This window comes from Phodopus roborovskii, unplaced genomic scaffold (assembly GCF_943737965.1).
Source record: "Phodopus roborovskii unplaced genomic scaffold, PHOROB, whole genome shotgun sequence".
In the NCBI taxonomy this organism is placed as follows: Eukaryota; Metazoa; Chordata; class Mammalia; order Rodentia; family Cricetidae; genus Phodopus; species Phodopus roborovskii.
In genome coordinates this window covers 2032844-2056689 of record NW_026126417.1, presented here as the reverse complement: position 1 = coordinate 2056689, position 23846 = coordinate 2032844, and the positions used below count along the sequence as shown (strand labels likewise).

At 36.8% G+C, this 23846-nt stretch overlaps 1 protein-coding gene across 1 annotated transcript in view; it reads right to left on the bottom strand.

Annotated features, from left to right (window-relative positions):
* Positions 1 to 22316, bottom strand: part of Aqr (aquarius intron-binding spliceosomal factor) — a 77636-nt gene extending 55320 nt beyond the window's left edge. Inside the window, exons 1-9 of the mRNA XM_051183774.1 lie at positions 22138 to 22316; positions 17983 to 18039; positions 15862 to 15902; positions 13024 to 13059; positions 7451 to 7571; positions 5938 to 6078; positions 3283 to 3351; positions 2020 to 2120; positions 875 to 951 (exon numbers count right to left, since the gene is read on the bottom strand). Coding sequence (XP_051039731.1) covers positions 875 to 951; positions 2020 to 2120; positions 3283 to 3351; positions 5938 to 6078; positions 7451 to 7571; positions 13024 to 13059; positions 15862 to 15902; positions 17983 to 18039; positions 22138 to 22212 — 718 coding nt within the window. The 5' untranslated portion in view covers positions 22213 to 22316. The remainder of the gene's footprint in view (positions 1 to 874; positions 952 to 2019; positions 2121 to 3282; positions 3352 to 5937; positions 6079 to 7450; positions 7572 to 13023; positions 13060 to 15861; positions 15903 to 17982; positions 18040 to 22137) is intronic.
* Between the last annotated feature and the right edge of the window lie 1530 nt (positions 22317 to 23846).

The window sequence follows — 23846 nt, the reverse complement described above, 5'->3', positions numbered from 1 at the left end:
CTCAAAAGAACTGTATTTGGCCATAAAGAAAAATAAATTTATAATACCTGAAAGAAAATGGATGAAACTACGAGCTGTTACATGACATAAGCCAAATGCAGAAAGCAGAAAGACAAAAACGACATTTTTTTCTCATACAGAGAGGTATAAACTTGTATGTATACATATATGTGTGTATATGGGTGCATATGGGTATGTATGTGAGCATGTATCTTATGTGTGTTTAAATCAACCCTGAGAAAGGAAAAGATCTTTGGAGGGATGGGGCCAACTGAACACATGTGACATGAAATTTGAAGGTAAGATATTTGGGGGAAGGAAGATAGATCAGCAAGATAGGGACAGAAGGAATGAGTGAGGGCAGTGAAGAAGGAAAATGAATGACAATAAGTACATATGACAATTGCAGGATGAAACCCATAACATTGTATGCTAACTTAAAAAGATCAAAGAAATATGGATAAAGATGGACTTGACCCATCTTATTTTGTAGCTTATCATCTCAAAAATACTTCTTATCCCCCCACTAAATTATTAGCAATTGAAAACACTATTCAGCACTGTATTATAAAAAAGCAAATGAGGTCTATAAACACTTTATTCACTACTGTCCCTAGCATCCTGGAGAGAACTTGGGCTTGGTAAGCAAAATGAACGAACTAAACGGACATTTCAATAACCATGTTGGTGCTTCAATAACCCTCCAAGGCAATCCCAACACTCAGGCTGGCAATATACAGGATATAGAAATGACACACATTGGCTATTACAAATTTAAATCACTTTAAGAGCAGTGTTACCATAGAAGTGAGTAAATTCCAGGAGGGCAACTACATAATAATGTACAGTGAGCTGAGTAAAGGTGGCCAGTTACCAGAAAGTGGGATGGACTTCAGCACGGAAATAAACTTCTGGATGAGCTGGGAAAGAAACCGTCTTTCTTGGTAGGCCCTAAAAAACAAAACAAACAATCATAAAAGAATAAAATAAAATAAATCTAATGTTAAATTGACATGAGCAACTTTATAGCTTAAAAATCAAATTCCTAGTGCTTCCTGAATTATCCATCAATTAACAAACACATCAGGTACTGGATAGTTGCAAAAGCTTATGGAAGCCCTGCCAGAAATGCAAAGAGGAGTGATCAAATACTTGGGAATGGTGAAGTGAATCAGTGGTTAAAGTACAAGCCTGAAGGCCTAAGCTTGGGTCCGTAGCACCCATGTAAAAAGACGGGCATGAAGGCTGTGCATCTGTAATACTAGTGTGGCGAGGTAGAGACATGAGGATCCAGGCAGGTAACTACACATTCAGAGAAAGACTTTACTTAAAAAAATAAAGTAGAACTACTGGAATCCAGTTGCAGAGAGGGAGGAGTGATGAGCAAAGGGGTCAAGACCAGGCTACAGAAACCTACAGAGATAACTGACCTGAACAAGGGGGAGCTCATGGACCCCCCAGACAGATAGCTGAGAAACTAGCATTGTACCGACTCAGACCCCCTGAACATGGGTCTCAGTTAGAAGGCCTGGGCAGTCTAAGGGACCTCTGACAGTGGAACCAGGATGTATTCCTGGTGCACGAAAGGACTTTGGGAGCACATTCCCCATGGAGGGATACTCCCTTAGCCTAGAGACAAAAGGGAAGGTATAGGCCCTATTCCAAATTACTTGACAGATTTTGATGAGCCCTCCTGGAGGCATCACCCTCCCTGTGGTGTGGGTGGGGAATGGGATGGTAAGGGGTGTCAGGGGGGAATGGGAGGATGGGAAGGAGAGGGCACTGGGATCGAAGTGTAAAATAAGAACAAAAAAGTAAAGAGCAATAAAGAAAAACACCTAGCATCAGCCTCTGGCCTCCCAAGCACACACATGTACACATTGCAGATCTCTAAAAATACTCATAATAATCTAAATGAAAACATTTATTAATTATTTGGATTAAGCACTATATAAAAGGAAGCAATGAATTAGTGTCATGACCCACAGCCTAATATGGGGGAAAGCTTTGTTCACATACTGTTCTCTTGCTTCTGGGTCCATCTTTTCATCATTCTTTTTAATCAAGTTCCAGAATTTTCTTAGCTTTGGTGTCTTTTTTAATTCTAAGTCCAATCGTGCCTAAAAGAGAAATATATTTATGATGATACTCATATTGACCATTAGCTGGTCTCTGAATATATGAGGACATGAGATAATCTGAAAATAGTAAGGCAAGGAGTAAAAATGGAGAAATGAGTTGTATTTAATTATTATTTAATTCTATATTTTTAATAAAAATAAGATGGAGAAACTTACCATTAATAATCATTGTTATAAGCTCAATAACTTATTTCTAAAATTAAGAATTTAAGGCTGAAAGAATGTAAGCATGAATGCTTATAAGCATTATCACTGAAATAAAAAAATCTAAGTCTATAATAATGAACAGAAAAAGTCTGGGCATGTAGCTCAGTAATATATGCTTTGCTTAGCATGTCAAATCTCTTGGAGTTCAACGCCAAGTGCTGGGATGCAGGGGCAAGTCCTGCCAAAGGGAACTAAGGAGTAGCTGATTGAGCAAGGTGTGTACCTATATGCTTGGCACTGATAAAAGGAATGTAAGGTCCAGGCCAGGCTACACAAGATCCAATCTCATCAAACAAGCAAAAGAAACAAAAAGTGCTCACATCAACAATATTCTCTTATGGTATTATCACTTTTTTACTTAGTATTGTTTGTATGTGTCTCACTCTACCAACTGGTACTATTTATCACATTTTTACATCTGGATGTGTATAGAAACAGGAGAAGGAAATAGAATTCTACATAAAGCACCACACTTAAACTTGGGTAGTTTTTAGTTGATACAGGTGATATGTTATTCTACTATGTACTTCATTCAATTAAAAAGTTAATGGAAAAGTAGAAGTCGTTAATCTTAAACATGATCCAGACCTTCTATTGCTGTATAAACATCCTAAGCCTGGAAAAATAAATAAAATCCACACATGACTAACAATTACACTTTGCTAAATTATCCTTTTTTCTTCAAGTTCAATAAACAGACCCTCACTTCACTTTACAATATTAAAATTAAGTGGAACATATATTAGGATGCAGGCAATAATCCTTAAAACTGTAAAAGCTACATTTATAATAAGTTAATATATAGTAAACTCCTAAGGAGGAAAGTAGATTTTAGCTGACACATTTTTTGTGTTCACGCTAAAACCACTAAGTCTGAAACCACATCTATCACGGGTAACGGATCCATGGAGAACATTCTGAAATAGGTACTTACAGGCTGCAAACCCATCCACATAGGGAGGGAGATAAGCTGCTGGACTTGACTCCTTATCAAGTCTACTTCCTGTTTAAAGCAAGAAGAAAACAAGTTTACATATACTCCAGTAGCTTTACCTAAGTTCTTGTATAAATATTTTATTTCCTTTTAAAGTCTTGGGAGAAAAACATGTCATCACTACTTTAAAAGTGCTGACTTTTACTACTCAGAAGTTCAACAAGGGACTAGAGATGGCTCAACGATTACAATGGTTAAGAGCACTTGCTGTTTTTAGAGAGGACCAGGGTTTGGTTCCCAGCATGAATCTGGAGAGGATCATAACAGTGTGTAACTCCAGCTCTAGGGGTATCTGACATCCTCTTCTAGCCTCTGTTGGTAACCGCATATACATGGCAGGATACACATACACACATACACACACACACACACTCCCCTAAACAAATTTTCACATTTAAAATGGCAGTTTTCACTATTTACAGATTTCATATTCAAAAATACACCTATTCACAAAAATATCTTTGATCCCCAGATTAATACTCCCTGAAGTAATCACAAAGAGCACAAAACTGCAGAAGTTTTAAGTTGCCCCAGGTACCTGTCTCCCCTGAGGCTGTGGTACCTCTCTGCTTCAGTTCCAGCTATCAGATACCAGCAAGTGTCCTTTCTCAGATGTGGTGTTGTTTTTATCATTGTTTCTACTTGGTGATCCCACCCTTTTAATATGAATCCCCAAAAGAATTCTGAAGTACTATCTGAAGTTCACAGGTATAAAACACTCAATACACTGCCCTGTCTTCTTTTAGATTTATTATTTGTGTGTGTGTGTGTGTATGTGTGTGTGTGTGTGTGTGTGTGTGTGTGCGCGCGCGTGTGCGCGCCGCGTACACACCTGACAATGCCAGAAGGGGACATAAGATGCCCTGGACCTGAAATTACAGCTAACTATAAGAAACCCCACATGTCCCCCCATGGAGGGATACTCCATTAACCTAGAGGCAGGAGAGACGTCCTAATCCCTACTTCAAATGACTTGACAGATTTAGATGACCCCTCCTGGATGGCATCACCCTACATGTGGAGTGGGGAGGGATGGGAGAGGAGGGTGGCTGGGGTGTATGTGAGTAGGGAGGGAGAGAGGAAGGGATGGAGGGAGAGTGAACTGGAATTGATATGTAAAATAAAAAATAAAGAGAAACCTGAAGATGTATGTCATAGATGAATTGCATGTTAAACAGTATAAAAACAAACAAAGAAACCCTACATGTAGTATGGGGAACAGACCTCAGGTCTTCTAGAAGAGCTCCAAATGCTCTTACACGAAAATACCTGAATTAGATAAATTGCATTTAATAACAGTAATGATAATAGAGAGCCTACGGATGATCAAAATTACATATTAAGTAGGATGACTTTAAACAGAAACAGCATAGTAAAGGTTATGACCTGAGTAAGATGTCATACACCTGTAATATTCCAGCACTAAGGAGGCTGAGGCAGAAGTATGAGTTGAATGCTAGTGTGCGCTACATTGAAAAATAATGTCTTTTTTAAAAAGTTATTTATTTTACAGTTTGACAAAAATATTTATGATCAGACCCAGAGATCTGGCTCAGGGATATAGAATTTACCCACCAGGAGAACTCATGTTTAGTTCTTAGCACAAAATAAAATGAAACAATAATAGTAACAACAGTAACAACTAGGGGTTTGCAGGAATGTATTTTCTCCAAGAGCCACAATATTTACAGCTATGTGGCAGCTATGGCCTAACTGGTTCAAAGAAGACTGGGAAAAAAAAAAAAAAAAAAAAAAAAAAAAAAAGATAAAAACTATTTCAATAATAAACCAGGTTTTAATTTGGTTAAACCAGCACCAAACTATTAATACTAATTAAACCTTCTCCTTGTTCACTGTCTGATAATGAATTGATATTTTTTTGGTTTAGTTTTATAGATGTTAATGAGAATAATAGTAGTATCTACTGGGTGCATAAACTTTTGTGTGTCCTCACTAGACCTAAGCCATCAGACAGTGCATAGACATCTAATAACCACCCATCCAACAGCATTTTGTCTGCAGATAAGAATGGACTCTGGATTTTCCTTCATAGGTCTAAGGGCATGATTAATTCAGAAGCATCTGTCTTTAAACAAGGATGCATACACTTCCAGATACTCACAGTGAGGAAGCTGAAGTGAAATACTAGTTACTGGAAATATTTTATTTTTTATAAGATGACTTCATCAAGGATGAAAAATATATCACAACAAGACATTTCCAAAGACTATAATGGCCTTCCTCAGTCAACTTAAAACAAGGCTCTGCTGTTGACTAGCTAGCTTGAGCATAAGACACAACAAAAAATAATGACCTTGCATTGTAGCAGATTGTGGCAGACCTCACTATTCAAAATACTTAGTAACCAGATTCCTGGCTGCTCCTCACATTCATGCTCCCCCCTTCACTTTCACTTCCAATTTCATAAGAGAGGAGGAATCAAGTCTAGAAATGGTCTGAGAGATGCTGAAATGAAGCTTCCAACACCATTGCTACTCCCTACCTCTATGTACAAAGTGACAGGCTTCAGGTACTCATCTAAACTCACTCAGAAAGAATAAGGAAACCCAAAGATTTGATGGAAAGTAAAATTACCAAACTATTGAAGCAATGATCCAGGAAGAGCAGGAGGACGGTCTGCTCATGGAGGGAGAAGTCTCCATCAGTCTCAGCTAATGCTGCTTTCAAGATGCACTTAAAAAAGAACGGGAAGTGCTCTGGCTTCTTCTTAAAGGTCTGAAAGAATAAAAGTTCACTTTGAGTCAGGGTGGGGAAGTACTGTGGTGCACACCTCTAATCCCAGCACTAGGGAAACAGAGGCAGGCAGATCTCTGAATCTAAGGTCAGCCTGGTCTACAGTGAGTTCCAGGCAGCCAGACATACACAAGAAAAAAATTCCCTGACTGGAAAAACAAACAAAAAACAAATAATCCATTTCGAGCTCTTGGTTGCATTTTATTAGTCACTGTTGATCTCTTACACTGCCCAATTTACAGATGGAACTTAATCCTAATTACTCCATAGGAAAGTGTGTGTGTGTTTGTGTGTGTAGATAAATATGGATGTGTGTGTGTGTGTGTGTGTGTGTGTGTGTGTGTAGGCACTATCATCTGAGGTTAATGATATTCACTGGGGTCTTGGAATGCATTCCCTGGGCAGAATGAAGGAATTCCTGCACTGTTACTCCTCTATTTCAAACTCTAATCACTAAAGTAGTCTCTATATCAACTGATGAAATTACTATCTGGCTTTAAAAAAAAGAAAATTCTCTCTTCCTTTCTATAATCACTTGTAGCTATTTCCTAAGATCCCCAGGATGCCTTATAATACCCAAAGTTAACCTGTAAGCCCTATCTCCCCAAGCACTAGGTACCTTGCTAGGATTTTAGGAGTTGTAGTTCTTAGAAAATCTAAAATCTTTAGAAAATAAGAGCAAGGCCTTATAGGAAGGTATGGTGGCCATATGGATTTGTCCTTAAATAGCCCTGCAACATGTGTCTAGGGGCCACGCAACTGGAATGATCTTGACCAAAGTCCATCTTGGTCAGTGTTTAATATTTAAATAAAGTTCTTTTTAAATTTGGCTCAAAATGGTGGAACTGGTTTTTCTCTGGTGAATCTCAGGATCCATACTTTAACCTGAGTTCAATACTTAAGAGAAATGTCCATGTTTTAATCTTAACAATTCTAAACTTAATCTTAAACAATTTCTCACTTTGGAAACCACTTCAGCAAAACAGAAGACAACTACCATGCTTTTCTTGTAAAAACTTTCACATATTTAGTCTCCAATAGCTACCAATATAACTTGCTCTTTGACAACTCATTGTGAGTCATTATAATTCATGTTATTCCCTGTTTCAAATATAACATAGAAAAATAACTCTACATTCATATTATTTAAGTCCTAGAAAATCAGCTAGAAGTATTACACTTAGGAGAAAATGAACATGACCTTTCAGGCATTCATTCTTTGTTTTATAGGACTTTATCATTGGGGAATCTCCCATCCTAAGGGGATACTGCTATCAGTAAAAGATTCTGCTACTCTATAATGGCATAAGTGGGCCAGAGTGAGAGCTGTAAAGTAATTTCTTTATTGTTTTACCTCCCAGGCTGGGACATTTTCTCTGAATTTCTCATTCACCATACAGCAGATGGACATTAAGTAGGCCTTGCTGGAAACTTCTGGAGAATAATTCATCCAGAGATAATTTTCAAGATATTGGCTGTAAAGAGTTAAGAAAAATGCAGACTATTTCATTAGTTATCACCAGGCATTGAACTGCATCACACACCTGAAAAAATAATGAAAGATTTTAGTTTGCAGAGCAAGGATGTAGGAAGGAGAATAGTTCTTGCAAGCAGAATATAGAAAATCACAAAGAATGGATGTTGACATAGGTGAAAGATCAGGAATTATGAGAACAAGAAAGGTTACTATGGTGATGGGGCTAATGGCTATATGCTAGGCTGATCTTGTTAAACAGGGCTAGTTACTGAATCATCAAACCTTTATGGAATAACTGAAGGCTCTAAAAGTACAGCCAAGAGAAAGCCAGAGTATGAAAGAAGTTTCTCACAGGTCTTGGTCCACAACAAGGAAATAGGTCCGCAACCCTGGAACAAATGATTCCAGATAACAGCCCTGTCTGGATCACTCCTGGCCAACAGACAGTCTGGGGACTTTCTAAGTCATTCTATGGTTTATCCTTTGAATAAGAACAGGTCATACCTGGGTGATCTCTCAAACAAGAGATCATACTTTGTAATCAATCACCTTGTGCCCCATGCATGTATGCTGATTTGCAGTCTTCTCTATAAAAAGAGAGCCTAAACCCTTTGGGGGGTGTGCAGCTTTCCCCGAGATTGCTGTCACCCGAGTGCACTCGTTCAATAAATACCTCTTGCTTGTTGCATCTTCTGGTTTTGGTGTTTGTATCGCAGAGCTCTCCCATAGGCCCATCGGGACCCCAGAATTAGGGTCTTACAATAGGAGAATTTCTAGCTCTCCGAGAATAGTCTGAAAACCCTTATTTACAATTTGCCATGTCTGTCACAAACTCCCATGCAATCACAATGGTGATTCCTGACTTGCAGAGACTGTGGCTCCAGTCAATGACAGCACTACACTTCCCAGCAAGAAGACATCAAAGGACAGTTACGGATAAATCTTTATTGGTAACGACTGGATTTAGAATCGCCTAGGAGACATATCACTAGGTATGTCTATGAGAAAGTTCACAGAGATATTTAAAATGAGGGAGGAAGACCAACCCTGAATGTAGACATCTTGGACTTAATGAAAAAGTACAAATGGTACTGAACACCCGCCCTCATTTCCCTTTTTCCTGACAGCAAAGGCAATGTTGTGACCAGTCACCTTGGGTTCCTGCTGCAATAACTAAACCTGCTTTTATCTCCATGCTTCCCCTACCATGATGTGGAGCACTGTACCTTCAACTGACAAATCAAACCCTTCCTTTCTTAAATGGCATGAAAAACACTTTGTCACGACAAGAGAAGCCACTAATCTATTAACATACAAAAATCAACCAACACTAAATATTCATTCCCTAACCCAAAAGCTCACACAAGTAAAAGTAAAATCATTTCACATATTAACTCTAAACCAAAATGAATGTCAAGGAAAAACAAAACTTTTTTTTAAAAAACTTAGTCAGAAGCAGCTCTATAAAATATAGTTTAAAAAGTAATTCAACATAATTCAGTTTTCAAGGTAATTGACATTTTTCCATCTGGATACTAAAATTTTTATTTTTTAAACTTATGGATACATGAGCAAACAAATCTAAGTATTTCTGACTTTCCAAATATAAATTAGTCAGTTTTTATTGAAGTATATACAACACAAATTATTACAATGGGCTAAAAACACATTCGAGCATTAATGAAAAACAATACTTTACTTTGCTCCTGCATTAAATCACTAAACAGGCATGCCCAGGCATGGGGATTTTATATTCTGTTCTAATTCTGTGTTCTTCTGTACATTAGGAGCTCACCTGCACTGATATTTTCTCTATGAGCCTACCACTAGAAATCCTTCTTGGTTAGTTTGCAATAACTTAGGAAGTTAGATAAGAGTTTACGTAAATGTTGGTCAAAAGAATCTAAGTTAGAGACTAGCATTCTATCTAGTATGTGGGTAAGGACTCATTTCCTCCTTTATGTGAAAATTCTTCTTAAATCACGTCTTAGAATTTCTGTCAGCTGTAATTTGGTGCCAGTCACTCTTTAGCTAACATTCATTTCATCACAGTTCAGCTGGATATAGAATTGTAGGTTATGTTGGCATTTTTTTTCTATGTGTGATAATGGAGCAATTCATTTCATACCTTCTCTATTACTACAACCGAGAACTACAATTGATTTGTCGTTTTTTGCTAGGAAGAACTTTTGGTCTGACAGATTTTAAAATCATTCATTCTAGATCCCATATTTCATATTTTCCATGTTTATAATTTTCTAATTAATTTCCACAGATAAAATATCTGAATTCACTGTCACAATCAGAAAGCTGAGTGATGGATGCTAGTGCTCTGCTTGCTTACTCTATCTTACACATCTTACCCTGCCCAGGTAATGGGCCTGTCCACAGTAAGATGGGTTTCCCACACCAACCAACATCTACTCAAGAGAATCCCTCAGACATTCCCACAGGCTAATCCCATCTGGACACTCCCTGACAGGAGACCTAGCAGCTTATATCCCAGGTGATTCTAGATCCTATCAAACTGACAACACCATCAAACCACTTTCCAGTATTTAAAAATGTTTCACTATCCTTAATGCATTCATTACAATCTTTTTGTTTCTTGACACTAGAAGACTAATTAATCTTAACTGCATACCAATATATTCTTAATTTTTATCTTTTTATCTATTTTTGCTATAATTTGGTTTTGAGTGTCATCCAAAGGATGATGCATTAAAGGCTTGAACAATAGTTTGCTGTGCTGGAAAGTAGCAGAACCTTCAGGAAATGGAGACTAGTAGTATAATTAAGTCACTGGGAGAATTTACCTGAAAGGAATTCTGGGGTCCTAGCCCTTCCTGTCTTTTACTTTACTTTTGGCTGCCATGAAGTGAACACAGTTCCCACCATGATGTACTGTACAGTCTTTAAAAAACATGCTCAACTTACCACTGGCAGATCACTCTAAAACTACCTGCCAAAACAAAGCTTTTCTAACTACTTCAGGTATTTTGTAATGGTAATAAAAAGCTAACAGTTTTCTTGAAAAGTGACATGGTATGGTACTTATCTAAAGGCTGGAAAAGATTCATTTCCTGATCCAGTTTTCTCCTGGAAAATCTAGAAAGATCTTTCTAAGATTATTGTGTGAATAAAATTAAATTGTGTTAGAGTTCTTAGGATATACTAGCTAATTAACCATAAACTCCAGTTTCCCTCTTAAGCTCATTTACATAATGCCATGTTTTCAATGAGCACTGAATTAGTGTACATAGGTATCCTATGTAGCTCTCTAACAACTTGACATAAGTGACAGTCATTTGGGAAGAGGGATCTCAATTGAGAAAATGCTACACTAGATTGGCCTATAGATAAGGCTGTGCTACATTTTCTTGATTGGTGACTGGTGTGGGTGGGATCAGCTCACTTTGGGTGGAATCATCCCTGGGTTGGTGGCCCTGGGTGCTATAAGAAAGCAGGCTGAGAAATCTATGAGGAGCAAGCCAGTAAGCAGCACTCCTTCATGGCTTTTGCTTCAGTGCTTGCCTCCAGGTTTCTGCTCCATCTAAGTTCCTGCTCTGACTTCAGTGATATGGAAGTGTAAGCAAAATAAGCCATTCCCAACCCAAGTTGCTGTTGGTCATGATTTTTCATCATAGCAATAGTAGCCTAACTAATACATAAATTGATACCAGGAGTGAGGTATTTTTAATGCTGACATGACCAAGTTTTGGGGAGGATTGTAGAAGGACTTTGGAACTTTGCACTAGAAAAACCATTAAGTATTTAAAGCTTGGTGAGCTATTGTGAGAATTTGGAAGATTAAAGGATAATGCTGAAGGCTATGAAGATCATGGAATGGCTTGTGAAGTTTCAGAGGGAAGTAAAGACTCTATTGGTGGCGTTTGATATTCTGAATTAAGAAAACTGTAGGTCTGGTCAGTTGGGATGAAGAATCAGCTGCGATTAACAAGAGACCAGTACCACTGAAGTAAAGCTTTGCTTTATTGGCATAATCGATGCTGGTTAGCTGGAGCTAAGAAATCAACTATGACTAAGAAGAGACCAGTATGACTGAGGTGAAATCTGGGATGTGTTTGCTCAGGCTCAGCACAGAGAAACTATAGTCCAGAGGTAGTCAAGTTGTACCTTGGGCTGGCAGGCTAAGTTGGTAGTGTAAGAGTCACTCAGGTGGTACCAGTTTTGAAGATATGAAGGGGTCATGGAGAGCAGCTGAGGATTGGCTCTGTGAGAGGCCAGAATAATAGGGATTAAGGCACTAATACAGAGGCTCTTCTGATACAGAGCAGAATTCAAGGAAGTATATAGGGAAGTAAAAAAGTATTGAGCTTTGGCATCAGGCACTGATATCTCAACTCTACCAATAACTTAACTGCACCATCCTGAAAACACCTGTGACTTGTTTGTTCCAGTAATTAGAGAGGATAATGCCTCTACTTCAGGGTGATATGAGTGATGTGTATACAAAACATTTAGCACTCTTTAGCTTATGGAATGTTCTGTCTGTGCTGAATAGTACTACTGTTTTTATTTTTACATGCTAGTGAAACCTAGATGTAGCATGCTGTCTTATACCTTCGTAATTAAAAGTTGTATGTAAGCAGCACATAGTGCTGCATGCTTTTAATCCCAGCATTCAGGAACAGAGGCAGGTGAATCAGAGTTCCAGGTAAGCTTGGTCTATACAGTGAGTTCTGGCCAGCCAAAGCTGCATAGAAAGATCTTTTTCTGTCTGTCTTTCAGAGTCAGGGTTTCTCTGTGTAGCTTTGAATGTTCTGGAACTCACTCCATAGACCAGGCTAGCCTCAAACTCACAGAGATCCAGTCTCTGCCTCTGTCTTCAGAGTGCTGGGATTAAAGGCATTGGACACCACTGCCAAGAGAGGGATTTTCTCAAGAAAACAAAAAACAGACAGACAAAAACCAAACAAACAAACAAACAAAAAAAAAAAAAAAAAAAAACAAAGCTGTTCTTGGGCTAGGGATATAGGTCAGAAGTATGGCATATGCTGAACGTGTGCAATGTTTAGCAATCTGGAAAAATACTATATTTTCTAGTGTTTGAAATGTTATGTATCAGGAGCTAGGTTGGAACAATGGTGTCTTAGTCACAAAATTTCAGCTACAAAGAAGAAAAATGGTTACAGAATATATCCTCATTTATTCCCACAGACCACTTGTAACTAGTGAAAACAATCTCAAAATAAAAGTTACCCTGATAATAAGGTTATCTTTGAAAACAAAGGAAATATTGAATAAGACCATCATAAAATATACAGTCATGAATTTAGATTAAAACATGGCCTTGGACATGCTAAATGAAATCTGTATCCATGAGCTTTATTCCTGAACCCTATAAGAATATTTTCTTTAATGCAAATATAACACTTTACTTACATGGTCATCTTTACCAACCATCCATGTAATGACTCTTCACTCACCTAAATTCCAACAGCATTATTTTTCTGATGGCAAACCTAAAAACATAAAAAAAAAAAAGTAACTTTGAAATAGAAAATAGAAACACTTCAGAGATCCTAATTCCCATTCATTTGGAATCTTTTGTAATTAAATTAAATGACAAGTCATATTTTATAACATCAGATCACAGCGGCCAAAAGATTACCTGGGTCAACTTAAAAAGCACAAACACTCTCACCTCATGGATACATCTACCAAAGGACCAAATGCAGAGATGAGATGGCTCACATACTTTTGAGTCTTGACTGTGGGAAATAGTAGATATCTCTCTTTATTATACTCTTCTTTTATAATAGAAGTATGTGGCTTTACATAAATAAATGAAGCTTTATTAACAAGGTATTGCTCCAAAGGCAGTTCAAATATCTAATTTTATTTTAATTATTTTCTAATATTGGAAATAAAGCAGCCAGCACAGAACACTGCCACTAGGTGGTAGTTTCTAGATTTGAAAATTAAATTTGTAACTCCTCAGACTTTTACCCTGTTAATATCCTATTCCACTGCTTTCTGATCTCTTAAACAGTTTCACCAAGTAAATAGTCACAGAACTTTTAGCAAGAATGAGATTAATGTTTTTAGTGTGCAAAATCAAAAAGCTGGAGGAACAATGACAAAACATTAGATTCTACAGTTCAGCAAGGCTACAGGGTGGATGTCACACATTCAGTGATATACTCTGGAGTGGTAGCTTAACAAAAGGTGTATATATATGATAGAAAAACCACCCTAGTCAATAGACTCCAGATCAGAAGAGTTTTGGAAATATGAAAAGCTACAAATAATAACCACAAATATAAATACCTTGAAGTAGTTTGTATATTTTCTAAGTTAGCAATGTTTACTGACAACATGAATTAAGCATGACACTATGCTTATAACATAACATATACTTTATAAACACATCCAAAGTTGAACAATTTATGTAAAACAAACTAGGTCCATTGATGCTATCAGCAAGCACATGAAACTGATAAACAGTGGGCAGACATGGAAATTGCTTCATTACCATAATTCTTAGAGGATGCAGCTGTATGAAAACAAGGGGTTTGGAGTTGTACAGCATTCTCACAACTATACAGAAGACTATATAAAGAGAAAAATATATGCTAAAAGGGTTCTGCCATCATGAATGTGTGGTATGTATGTGTGAGCATACCTACAGTGTATGTGGAGGTCAGAAGACAACTTTATGGAGTTGGTTCCAGGGATTGAACTTGAGCCTTCAGGTTTGTGTGGAAGTGTTTTTACCTGGTGAAGCATTAGACTGACCCAGGTTTGTTTATTTAAAGTTCAAAACAACAACAACAAAATGAAGACTGTAGTATTTATTTTTCATTTTATTTATTTTTTTCACTTACGAATTAACACGTTAGAGGAAGTAATGAACAGTGGCTTCTAGAGTGCTAACAAAATTCAAGTTTTCTCTGTGGAAAAAGTACAGTCTATAAGGGCATACTATATCCTTTTAGTGTCACGTTTCATAATAAAATAATGTGTCCATTTCAAATGAAGATAAACATAAAGTATTCAATCAGTCACTTTTATTTTTTCACCATAAAATATACCTGATGAATTCATGACAGGATAAATAATGGTATAAGTTAATAGATCCTAGAAAACAATGGATGCTATTCCTTTTAAATAAACTGTACTGGATAAGAGCCAAGGAAAGAGGCCAATGCCTCAATTACTAGGAAATGCCTAAGCAAGTTCCTCAACCATATGTAGTAATAGTGTCATGAAGTTCTTGGAATAAGGGTAAATGTATGCAAAATGTTTAGAGCAAAGCCAGTGCACAGGAAACACTTAAGCAGTAATGACTCCTGTTTTAAATGGAAACTGCATAAAAATACAGAAAGAGAGGCTTTCCAAAATTGAAATAGAAATAGCAAAAGTGAATGAATTATGTAATAATAAGTCATACTAACCATGTACTAGGCAAAAAGGTTTTTAAGATTTAATTTTGAGATCCTAGAAATATCTATTTTTATACCATAAGAATATTAAGATCTGAATAACATATGAATACCATGACATTAAAAGTATCTTATGACTATAAACAAGTCTATTCTGGTAGTATATTATAACCAATTAATAAATATTACATCAAGCCATTCCCTAGATACTGAATATTACGTACTGCTCAGCAAAATAATGTCCTTAGGCACTTAGTCTAAAACACTACTCCTTTAAAGATTTTAAGGTATTTTGCAATTTATGTTACAAAAAAATTCTTAGCAAGCTCCCAAACCAACCATTAAACAAAACCACTCCTCTATTCTGACACTGCCTTATTTTTGCCTTCAAATTATTTAGAAATTTACTTCTTTAAGACTAAACATAAAAAATACCAAGCAAAAGATTCTACAAAATTTGCGCTTGCATGGTGGCACACAAATGTAACCCCAGCACTCAGGAGACTAAGGCAGCAGTACCACAAATTCAAGGTGCAAGATTAGTGAACTTGAAATAAATCTATGTGCACACGCACACACGCACGGATGCTCTCTTTCTCTCTCTCTACCTACCTACCTATCATCTAGCTATCTCTATTTTCATACTTCAAAAACCAAATAAACTGATCTGACCCTGAAAACTCTAAGGCACATAAATAATACACTACGCATCAATACCAGTACATTCTTGCCACCAACACCCCAATGAGCAGTAGTTTCTTTTAAAAAAAAAAAAAAAAAAAAAAAAAAAGATCCTTTGCAAGCTAAGAGCAGAACTGGACATTCAGACACATCCCACATGGTCTACATAATCCCAACACCACAGTTACTCCCTCCTACCTTGATTTGACGATCTCTTTTTCATATATTTCTTCAATTACCTGTTGCCAAAAGTATAAAAAAGTTTAATATGTCAATCACTTTGCTTTCAAATCTAAACTGACAGTTTTCAATTACTGATTCAATTATTTAGTATAAAATAATGTGGTCTAAGAAAGAACAAATATTTAAATAACAAGACTCTTTAGCAATGGCATTATGTCTCAAATATAAAATAACAGTAAAGTAAAATTCATCTACATAAACTCACAGCTCTACAATATTCTTTAAATAGGATGTGTTTGTAACATTTCTAGATAAATAAATCTTATAGTCATATTTTCAAACCTAATTTAAAATTATTTTAAATGTTATTAGACTCTAAGACTCAGTTTTCTAAAAGCCAGCTGGAAATTAAGTTAAAAGAGTGAGCATATGACAGAAATAAATGGTAACTGTTACATCCTACTATCCACATGAATATAATAACGTAATGATTTCTATTCATCTGAGCTAGGGAACATAGATATCAAGTTCTGGGGTTAGAAGACTGCCTCAAAACAGCACTATTGCAGGCTGTGACCTTACAAGTGCCCGACCTATCTAACGTCAGTTCCTTTACCTAAGAAATGGACCCCAAATACAGACTACTATACAAGGTTGCCATGAATAAGATAGGGCATGTAAATGTCCACTATAAACCTGGAATGTGATAGACTTTCAGTAGGAGTTACCTTAGAAACATAGTACAGATATTAGGAGTACTAAAGTGTTTTAATGCATGGGAGTAGTTCTACTACTGTTAATGCTTCTTAAATGTTCAGAGTGTAAATGTCAAATGTTTATGGAGGAGGATCGGTGATGACTAAAGTCTAGTTTGATCTCATTTGTTTGTTTGGTTGGTTTTTTTCGAGATAGGGTTTCTCTGTGGCTTTGGAGGTTGTCCTAGAATTAGCTCTTGTAGACCAGGCTGGGTCTCAAACTCAGAGATCTGCTCCCTCTGCCTCCCAAGTGCTGGGATTAAAGGCATGTGTCATCACCACCCAACTCATTGTTTTAAAAACAAACAAATAGTAAAATTATCCTGAATGGGCATATATAATTTCATCTAGAACTATCTAACAAAGTAAAATGACTGACGTATGAATTTGAATCTCAAGAAAAGCTTACTATAGCTAGATCCAACTCAATTAATCTGATAGTAACAGCATGACATTTGTTATTAATGGAAAATTACTCTAAGGACTCCTGACCCTTCACAAAAAAGTAAAAACATACAAACATCATTTACTGAGATCAGATTCCTCTGCTAATGATTAAAATTAAATCATGTATGCTGAATCCATGAATATCCTCCTGGTGAATAAAACATGACTACTAGCAAAACAAAAATACATTTACAAATAAAATATTGAAGCTCAAAAAATTCAGTAAGGTTCTTAGTTAAGTGTAGCTTTAACAAAGCCACCTAAAGCATCACAATCCACACCATCAGAGATTAAGGTCTGAGTCTTCATCACTTGTCTAGTGCTTTGCAATATCAACATATACTCCACATGAAGGCTTGGCATTTTAAGACCCTTCCAGGAAGAACCCTCCAATTACAAAATCTGTTGTTCACTTTTTTGACAATTGCTTTCATGAAACCTAAGTCCACTGACTAGTCCTGTCTTTAGTCATCTATTCTAGACAAAACAGTTTCTACTCTTTCCACCCTTTTTAATCATTTGCCTCAGTCTAGCAACATAAAATCAACCAGAAAACAAAAGATTCTATTTTTAATGAGCAGCCAAACCTTTGTATAAATTTTTCTATATATTCACAAAAATATTTGTTGCATGCTCACCTGTAATAATAAAACAGTAATAAATCATCACACATACAACACATTCACATTTTTGGAAAAAAATTAAAGGAAATAAAACAATATGATAACACTGGTTATGTCTATGTAATGATTTTTATATTTTTATGCATAACTTCTAAAGATTCCAAAATTTCTAACATAAGCAATTATTAGTTTGATAATGTAAAACACTATTTTCAACATAAAAAATGTATTAAAAGCTTGTTGAATTAATCCTTAAAAAGATACCAAGAGTACAACTGTTTGTAACTATGTTGTAAAACAAAACTACTTACTTTTATATCAAAGGGTGATTTCTTCTTGATATGCGGAGCCCAGTATTTACATGCTAACTGAAAAAAAAAAAAAAAAAAGATAAACATTAAATTCCAGGTTCACACCACTGAACCACTTAGACATGTCTCTCAATGAGAAGCTGTTCCTTAACAAAGCAGATCTAGGATTAGAGAATTGGCCAGTTTTAAAGGTGCCATATAGACATGCAATTTATCATCCTTGGCTCCAATCCAATAAACCAGTGATGTTTTGCATGATAACTAGCTACCATTCAAAATACCAAAATGTCCTATTTTTAAAACCTCTGCCAAACAGTATGGTTTTTTTATTATCCAAGTAAAAATGTTTTTGGTCCATTCATAAGGAAATCCAGAGTTCAAGAGATTTAGTGAGCTGCACACTATTTGTCAGCCAATAGATGATTAAGAATTAAAAACCAGTTTCAAAATATTCAGGAATATTGGTATGTAAAGAAATAAACCTTTAAATAATTACTATATACCCAGACATAAGTAGGCAGAATCTTTAAGAAACTGTGGTATAAAAGGCTAGTTATTACAGAGGATACAGGAATTGGTGTTTTATATTTTAGCAGGTTAAGCTTCACTTAGATATTGGAATACACATACATAATCTCTCTAGAAATTTAAGTGGATTTTATACCTGCCAGGACTAAGGCTGTAGAAATGGCTCAGCAAGTAAGAGCATTTGGTCTTCCAGAGGACCTGGGTTCCATCCATCCTACATACCATGCTGGGTGGCTTACAACTCCTGTTCTGGGGGATCTGACTGCCCCTTCTGTTCTCCATAAGTAACTATGCGTGTGCACCCGCATGCACAGACACACACACACACACACACACAGCAATCCCTCCAGCACACAATTAAAAATAAAAATTTAAAAAACTGAACAGTTCTTACTGACTTTTTTAAACAAAAAAAAAAAATCTCTTTAAAAAAAAATGGAAATTCTAGCAAGCACAAAGATTTAATCGATTTCTGAGTAGGAACTGCATTGTCTGGTATACTGGTGGTACTTAAATGTTTGCTATATAGACAAATCTACAGATGAAAAGATAAACGGAAAAGTGAAGTCCCGGCTGAAATGTTACTCTTCCATGAAGCCTTTTCAACATTACCTAACAACTACATCTTCTTTTTAGTTTGTAAACAACTTCAATGTAGTCTTACCTTTCTGTAGTATCCTCATTGATTAAAACAAACAAGGTGGTACCTATGTGTTCTTTGCATTTACAACTCAACCCTAACAATCAACACATTTCCTGCCTACTTTAAATAACACTTCTTCCAAATTATCAAACACACTTCAACCTGATAGAAAACCTCACTTCTTCTCCCCATAATTTCCCATGATGTCCTTATCCCCCATCCCCCAGGGAACCAACCACAAAAGCATAGAAATCTTTTCATCAAATCATGCATAAGAGATTTGAATATAATCTCTTGGATGGACCCAGATTTTACATATTAAAAATAAATACTGCAGTTATGTCTTCTGACTGTTTCTGACTTTAACTGCTTCCTGTGGAGACTTGTGTGCAGATCTAGCACCATGTCTCTTTTCTTTTGAGTCTTACCTTTTCCTTGGAATTTAAGCCACAGTCTCACACACCACCTCCTGCCCACTCCTTAACTGTCCTGACTTATGCAAAATACAAACTTTCCATTCTCCATTTAGTACATCTAAGACAGCACAAACTGCGCAGAAGAAACTTCATTGGAAGGCAAAGGGGAACGCAAGTAGAGTAGCATAAACATGTGCTGTAACAGAGTCACAACTTTGCTAAACTTTAACTTCATGATCATTTGTTCAATACATAAGATATGACCCTTCTCTCAGCTCAGAAATTAACTCACACAAGAGATAATGCATCTAACTCCAACACAACTACCCATGACAAATTTCCATTTGGAGATTTTCTTCAGCAAATTCCTTAGATAAATACAAGCAATTTAAATTATGTATTCAAATCACTTCCTTCACATTTCTACTCTGTCATTTTACATATTAAACTTTAAGTTTCTTACAGTCTCCTTCCAAAGACCATGAAATGCAAGGATAATCTCAGTGAATGCAAAGATAACCTGTCTTTGCAGCCTAGATAAAAGCATATGGCAAGTCCCACATACTAATTCTTGCTATCATTACCACTCAATACTGCTGAGAATCTTCATTCTCCTCACTGCATCTTAATAGCCTAGTCCTTTTGTTCATGGATTCACATGTCCACTAGTTCAACAAATACATACTAAACATATTATATGTGTCTAGTACAATGCAGGTGTTCAGGAGTGCATGGAGAATAAAATAGAACTAGTTTCTAGCTCAACTTTCACAATCTAATACAACAGAATAAATACGATGCTTAATAATAATTTTCTTCAGATACCCCATTCCATCCTACAGTTTCAAGTATCACTTTGGGTTAATACCAATATGCTTTATCCTCACATTCAAGGGCCTTTTCAATATATTCAACAAAATGCCTATTAGGCATATCATAATTAATATAGTCAAAACTGTATTCTTGATATGCCAGAGCTACTAGCCTTTTCCATCTCAGTATATGCCAAAACATCCACCCAGCTGTTCATGGTATTCTTACTTAGTATCTTTCCTCCACAATCTAGTACCAAGGCATAATGTCTCAACTTCAGAACATAACCAATCTACATTTATCTTTAATAGCGGAAGCTCTCCAATCTCTCACTGTGTATTAACACTGTCCTTATCCCTACTATTACTTTTGCTCCCTTGTCCCCACCTAATTTCCACATTTTAATAAGGTGATATTCTAACAATATCACTCACCAGGTGGCAGTGTAAAGCCACCAGATTTAGAATAAAATCTAAACTTATTTGTCCTCTCAAATTGTGTATGATCTGGTCCCCATATATTGCTTTGTACTCATCTCATACTGGTAATTCTCTTCCTTCTTTTTATGTCTTTGTTTTGTTCTAGCTGTTGTAGTTTAGGACAGGGTCTCATGTACCCTACACTGGTCTCAAACTTACTATGTAGTCAATATTGGCCTTGAACTCCCATTCCTCCCTCATGCAGGGAATTAAAGGAATATACTATCGTCCCTAGTCCATTTCCCCTCTCAGTTCATATATTCCAGCCATCTTTATGTTCACACTTTAAGGTGTCAGCAGTTGCTATTGCCTGGACTGTTTCCATGTTCTTTCTCAAGTTATCTGCATTTAACTTTAATGTAGTTTAAGAAGTCGGGGATAGCCTTTCTAATGTGACGTAAAAAGATGAGAGTGAAAAAAAGAAAAATGGGTAAACTTGGGATTCTATACAGTGGGAACAATGTCCAACAAGTAAGATAAAATTTATCATGGCAGGCTGGGGAGATGGCTCAGAGGTTAAGAGCACTGTCTGGTCTTCCAGAAGTCCTGAGTTCAATTCCCAGCAACCACATGGTGGCTCACAACGCCCTATGATGAGATTCGGTGATCTTTTCTGGTGTGTATGCATGCATGCCAGAATACTGTATACATAAAAAAGAGTTACCATGGCACATTTAAGTAACCAAAGCTTATAGCGGTGAAAGCACAAAGCCCGAACAGAAGAGAGTGAGGACACTCAAGCATAGGCTTGATCACACAGCACTTTCAAAGATTTTAGTCATTATCCCAGGGCCAATCAGAACTGTTTCTGAGGACATTTAGGAAAACAGGTGATGTGGGCAGCTTTACATCCATGTGCACTCTGAAGCAACCTGAAGAACGGACTGCAGGAGAACAACAGGAGGAAATCTCACATACCAAGAAGCCTTAGAGTGGAGGAGCGGGCAACTTAGGGTGAGAGAGGTCCAGAAATACAGACAAATTAGCCTGTCTACATGCAAGAGTTAAATGAATGGAAATAGCTTCTAGGCTTCTGCCTTGACAAAGTCTGCTGAAGCCGGAGAGAAGAGGGTGGGCTTAAAAACTTCCGCACTTACTAAAGAACTTACTAGAGAATAATTTCTAAAGAATTAACATAAATGTGAAAGGTTTTTCTGTGGCATTTCCCATGTTTAACTAGTAACCTGGAAGTACACAAGATACCAAAGACAATCCCAACGCCGGTCCTCGGGGCCTGGGCACCCCTCCTTCCACAGGCGGGCACGCCGGGGCTCACCTGGGTGACGAACTCGGCGTTGATCTGGGACACCGTGGGGGCCACGATTTTCTTGGGCTGCGCAGGGGCCGCCATCGCAGCAGTCGCCTCCGGCTCCGGTGCCGGCGTCCGCAACGGTGACTCCCGAAAGCTTTCAAGCAGCCGATGAGATGTCTACTTCCCAGGTGCAAGTGACGCCCGGCCCGTTCAGACTCTAGGAACCTGTGACGGAATGCCGGCGTTCCTCCGGAAGCAGAACTAGTGGGCCCGGAAGTTAGAGTAAGCGTTCAGCCTGAGCTAGAAAGCCAACAACTTTTACCTGTCGCTTTATCGCCCCCTAATGGAAGGAGGAGAGAATACACTTAGCGTGCAGGATTGGGGTCACAGGGATGGGGCTGACAGATGGTGTTGGATGCTGTTAGTTTTAAAGGTGGGAGTTGGAAGAACAGGACTTAGGGTTTCATTGAACGCTAAAGACAAATGTAATATAAAAAATATTCTCTTGGAATTCGAGGCATTCTGTGACTTTTAACAGCCGTCTAGAAATACTGATTGTCATACAATAAACAGAGTGTAAAATTTGATACATTTTGAAATGATTGTATATCTACTAAAGCATCACCAAAATCATGACAAAGAACTTATCCAATGCTCTTAAAAGTTACTATGTGCATTCAACCTTACATCACGTCTTCTCACTCAGCTTTCTACCAGCATTGACCCTCTGGATCACTGTTCATTAGAGAATTTTATTTAAATTTTATGTAATTTTTTAAAAGGAAAAATGATGCTATTTTACATAAATTTTTAGAATATTCATTTTTCTTTGTTCACTCAAAATGCATGTGTTGTTGCTCATATTAGTTACTAATTCAATTTTATTGCTAAATAATAGTCAAATTTTCAGACATCACAATTCATTAATTTAGTAATCTGTTGATAGGTACTGAGAAGGTTGCTAGCTTTTGATTACTATAAACAAACCCTCTACAAGTGATTCTAAGTCATTATGGGGAGATATATTTTCTCTGAAGTAACACACTAAATGTCTAGGTCATATGGTAAGTGCATGTTTGTTTACCTTTTTAAGAAACTCTGTCTTTCCAAATTAGCTCCTGTACCTCACTAACATTTGAGACTTGTGCTGTCTTCTTTAACCCACCAACATTTAAGATGGATAGCTTTAAACTTTTAATAGGTATGTGGTACATCATATTGTGGTTACAATTCATGTTTCTCTAAGGACTAATGATGTTGAACCAATTTTTTATGCTTTATGCATATATTTACTAGGAAAATCAAGTTTCATAATTGTTGGGTTTGCAAACACTATTTACACATCCATACACATGTTAAACAGTTATCTCTAGTAAGTTCTCTTTGGAGATACATAGGCAGGAGACTAGAAGCTTATTCTCTCTCTTTCAATTTATGACATATAATGCCCTGCCCAAAATGATTAGTTTGAAAAAATTAGCTGTTGTAGTTTCTCTCCCTCCATCTTTTTCTATTTATATATAGAGGCATAGCTAAAATCTGCATGATTATAATATTAAATGCAAAGGAGTATGAATATGTAATGACCGCTGACATATTACTTTCAAATGTAGCATCTATAAAACAATAAGGCAGGTTATCTAATGATTTTGACTATGAATCTTGATAATCTGAAGCTGTTATTTCTATACTTTACTGTAGCTACCACATAAAGCTCTGGGCACAGATCGTGG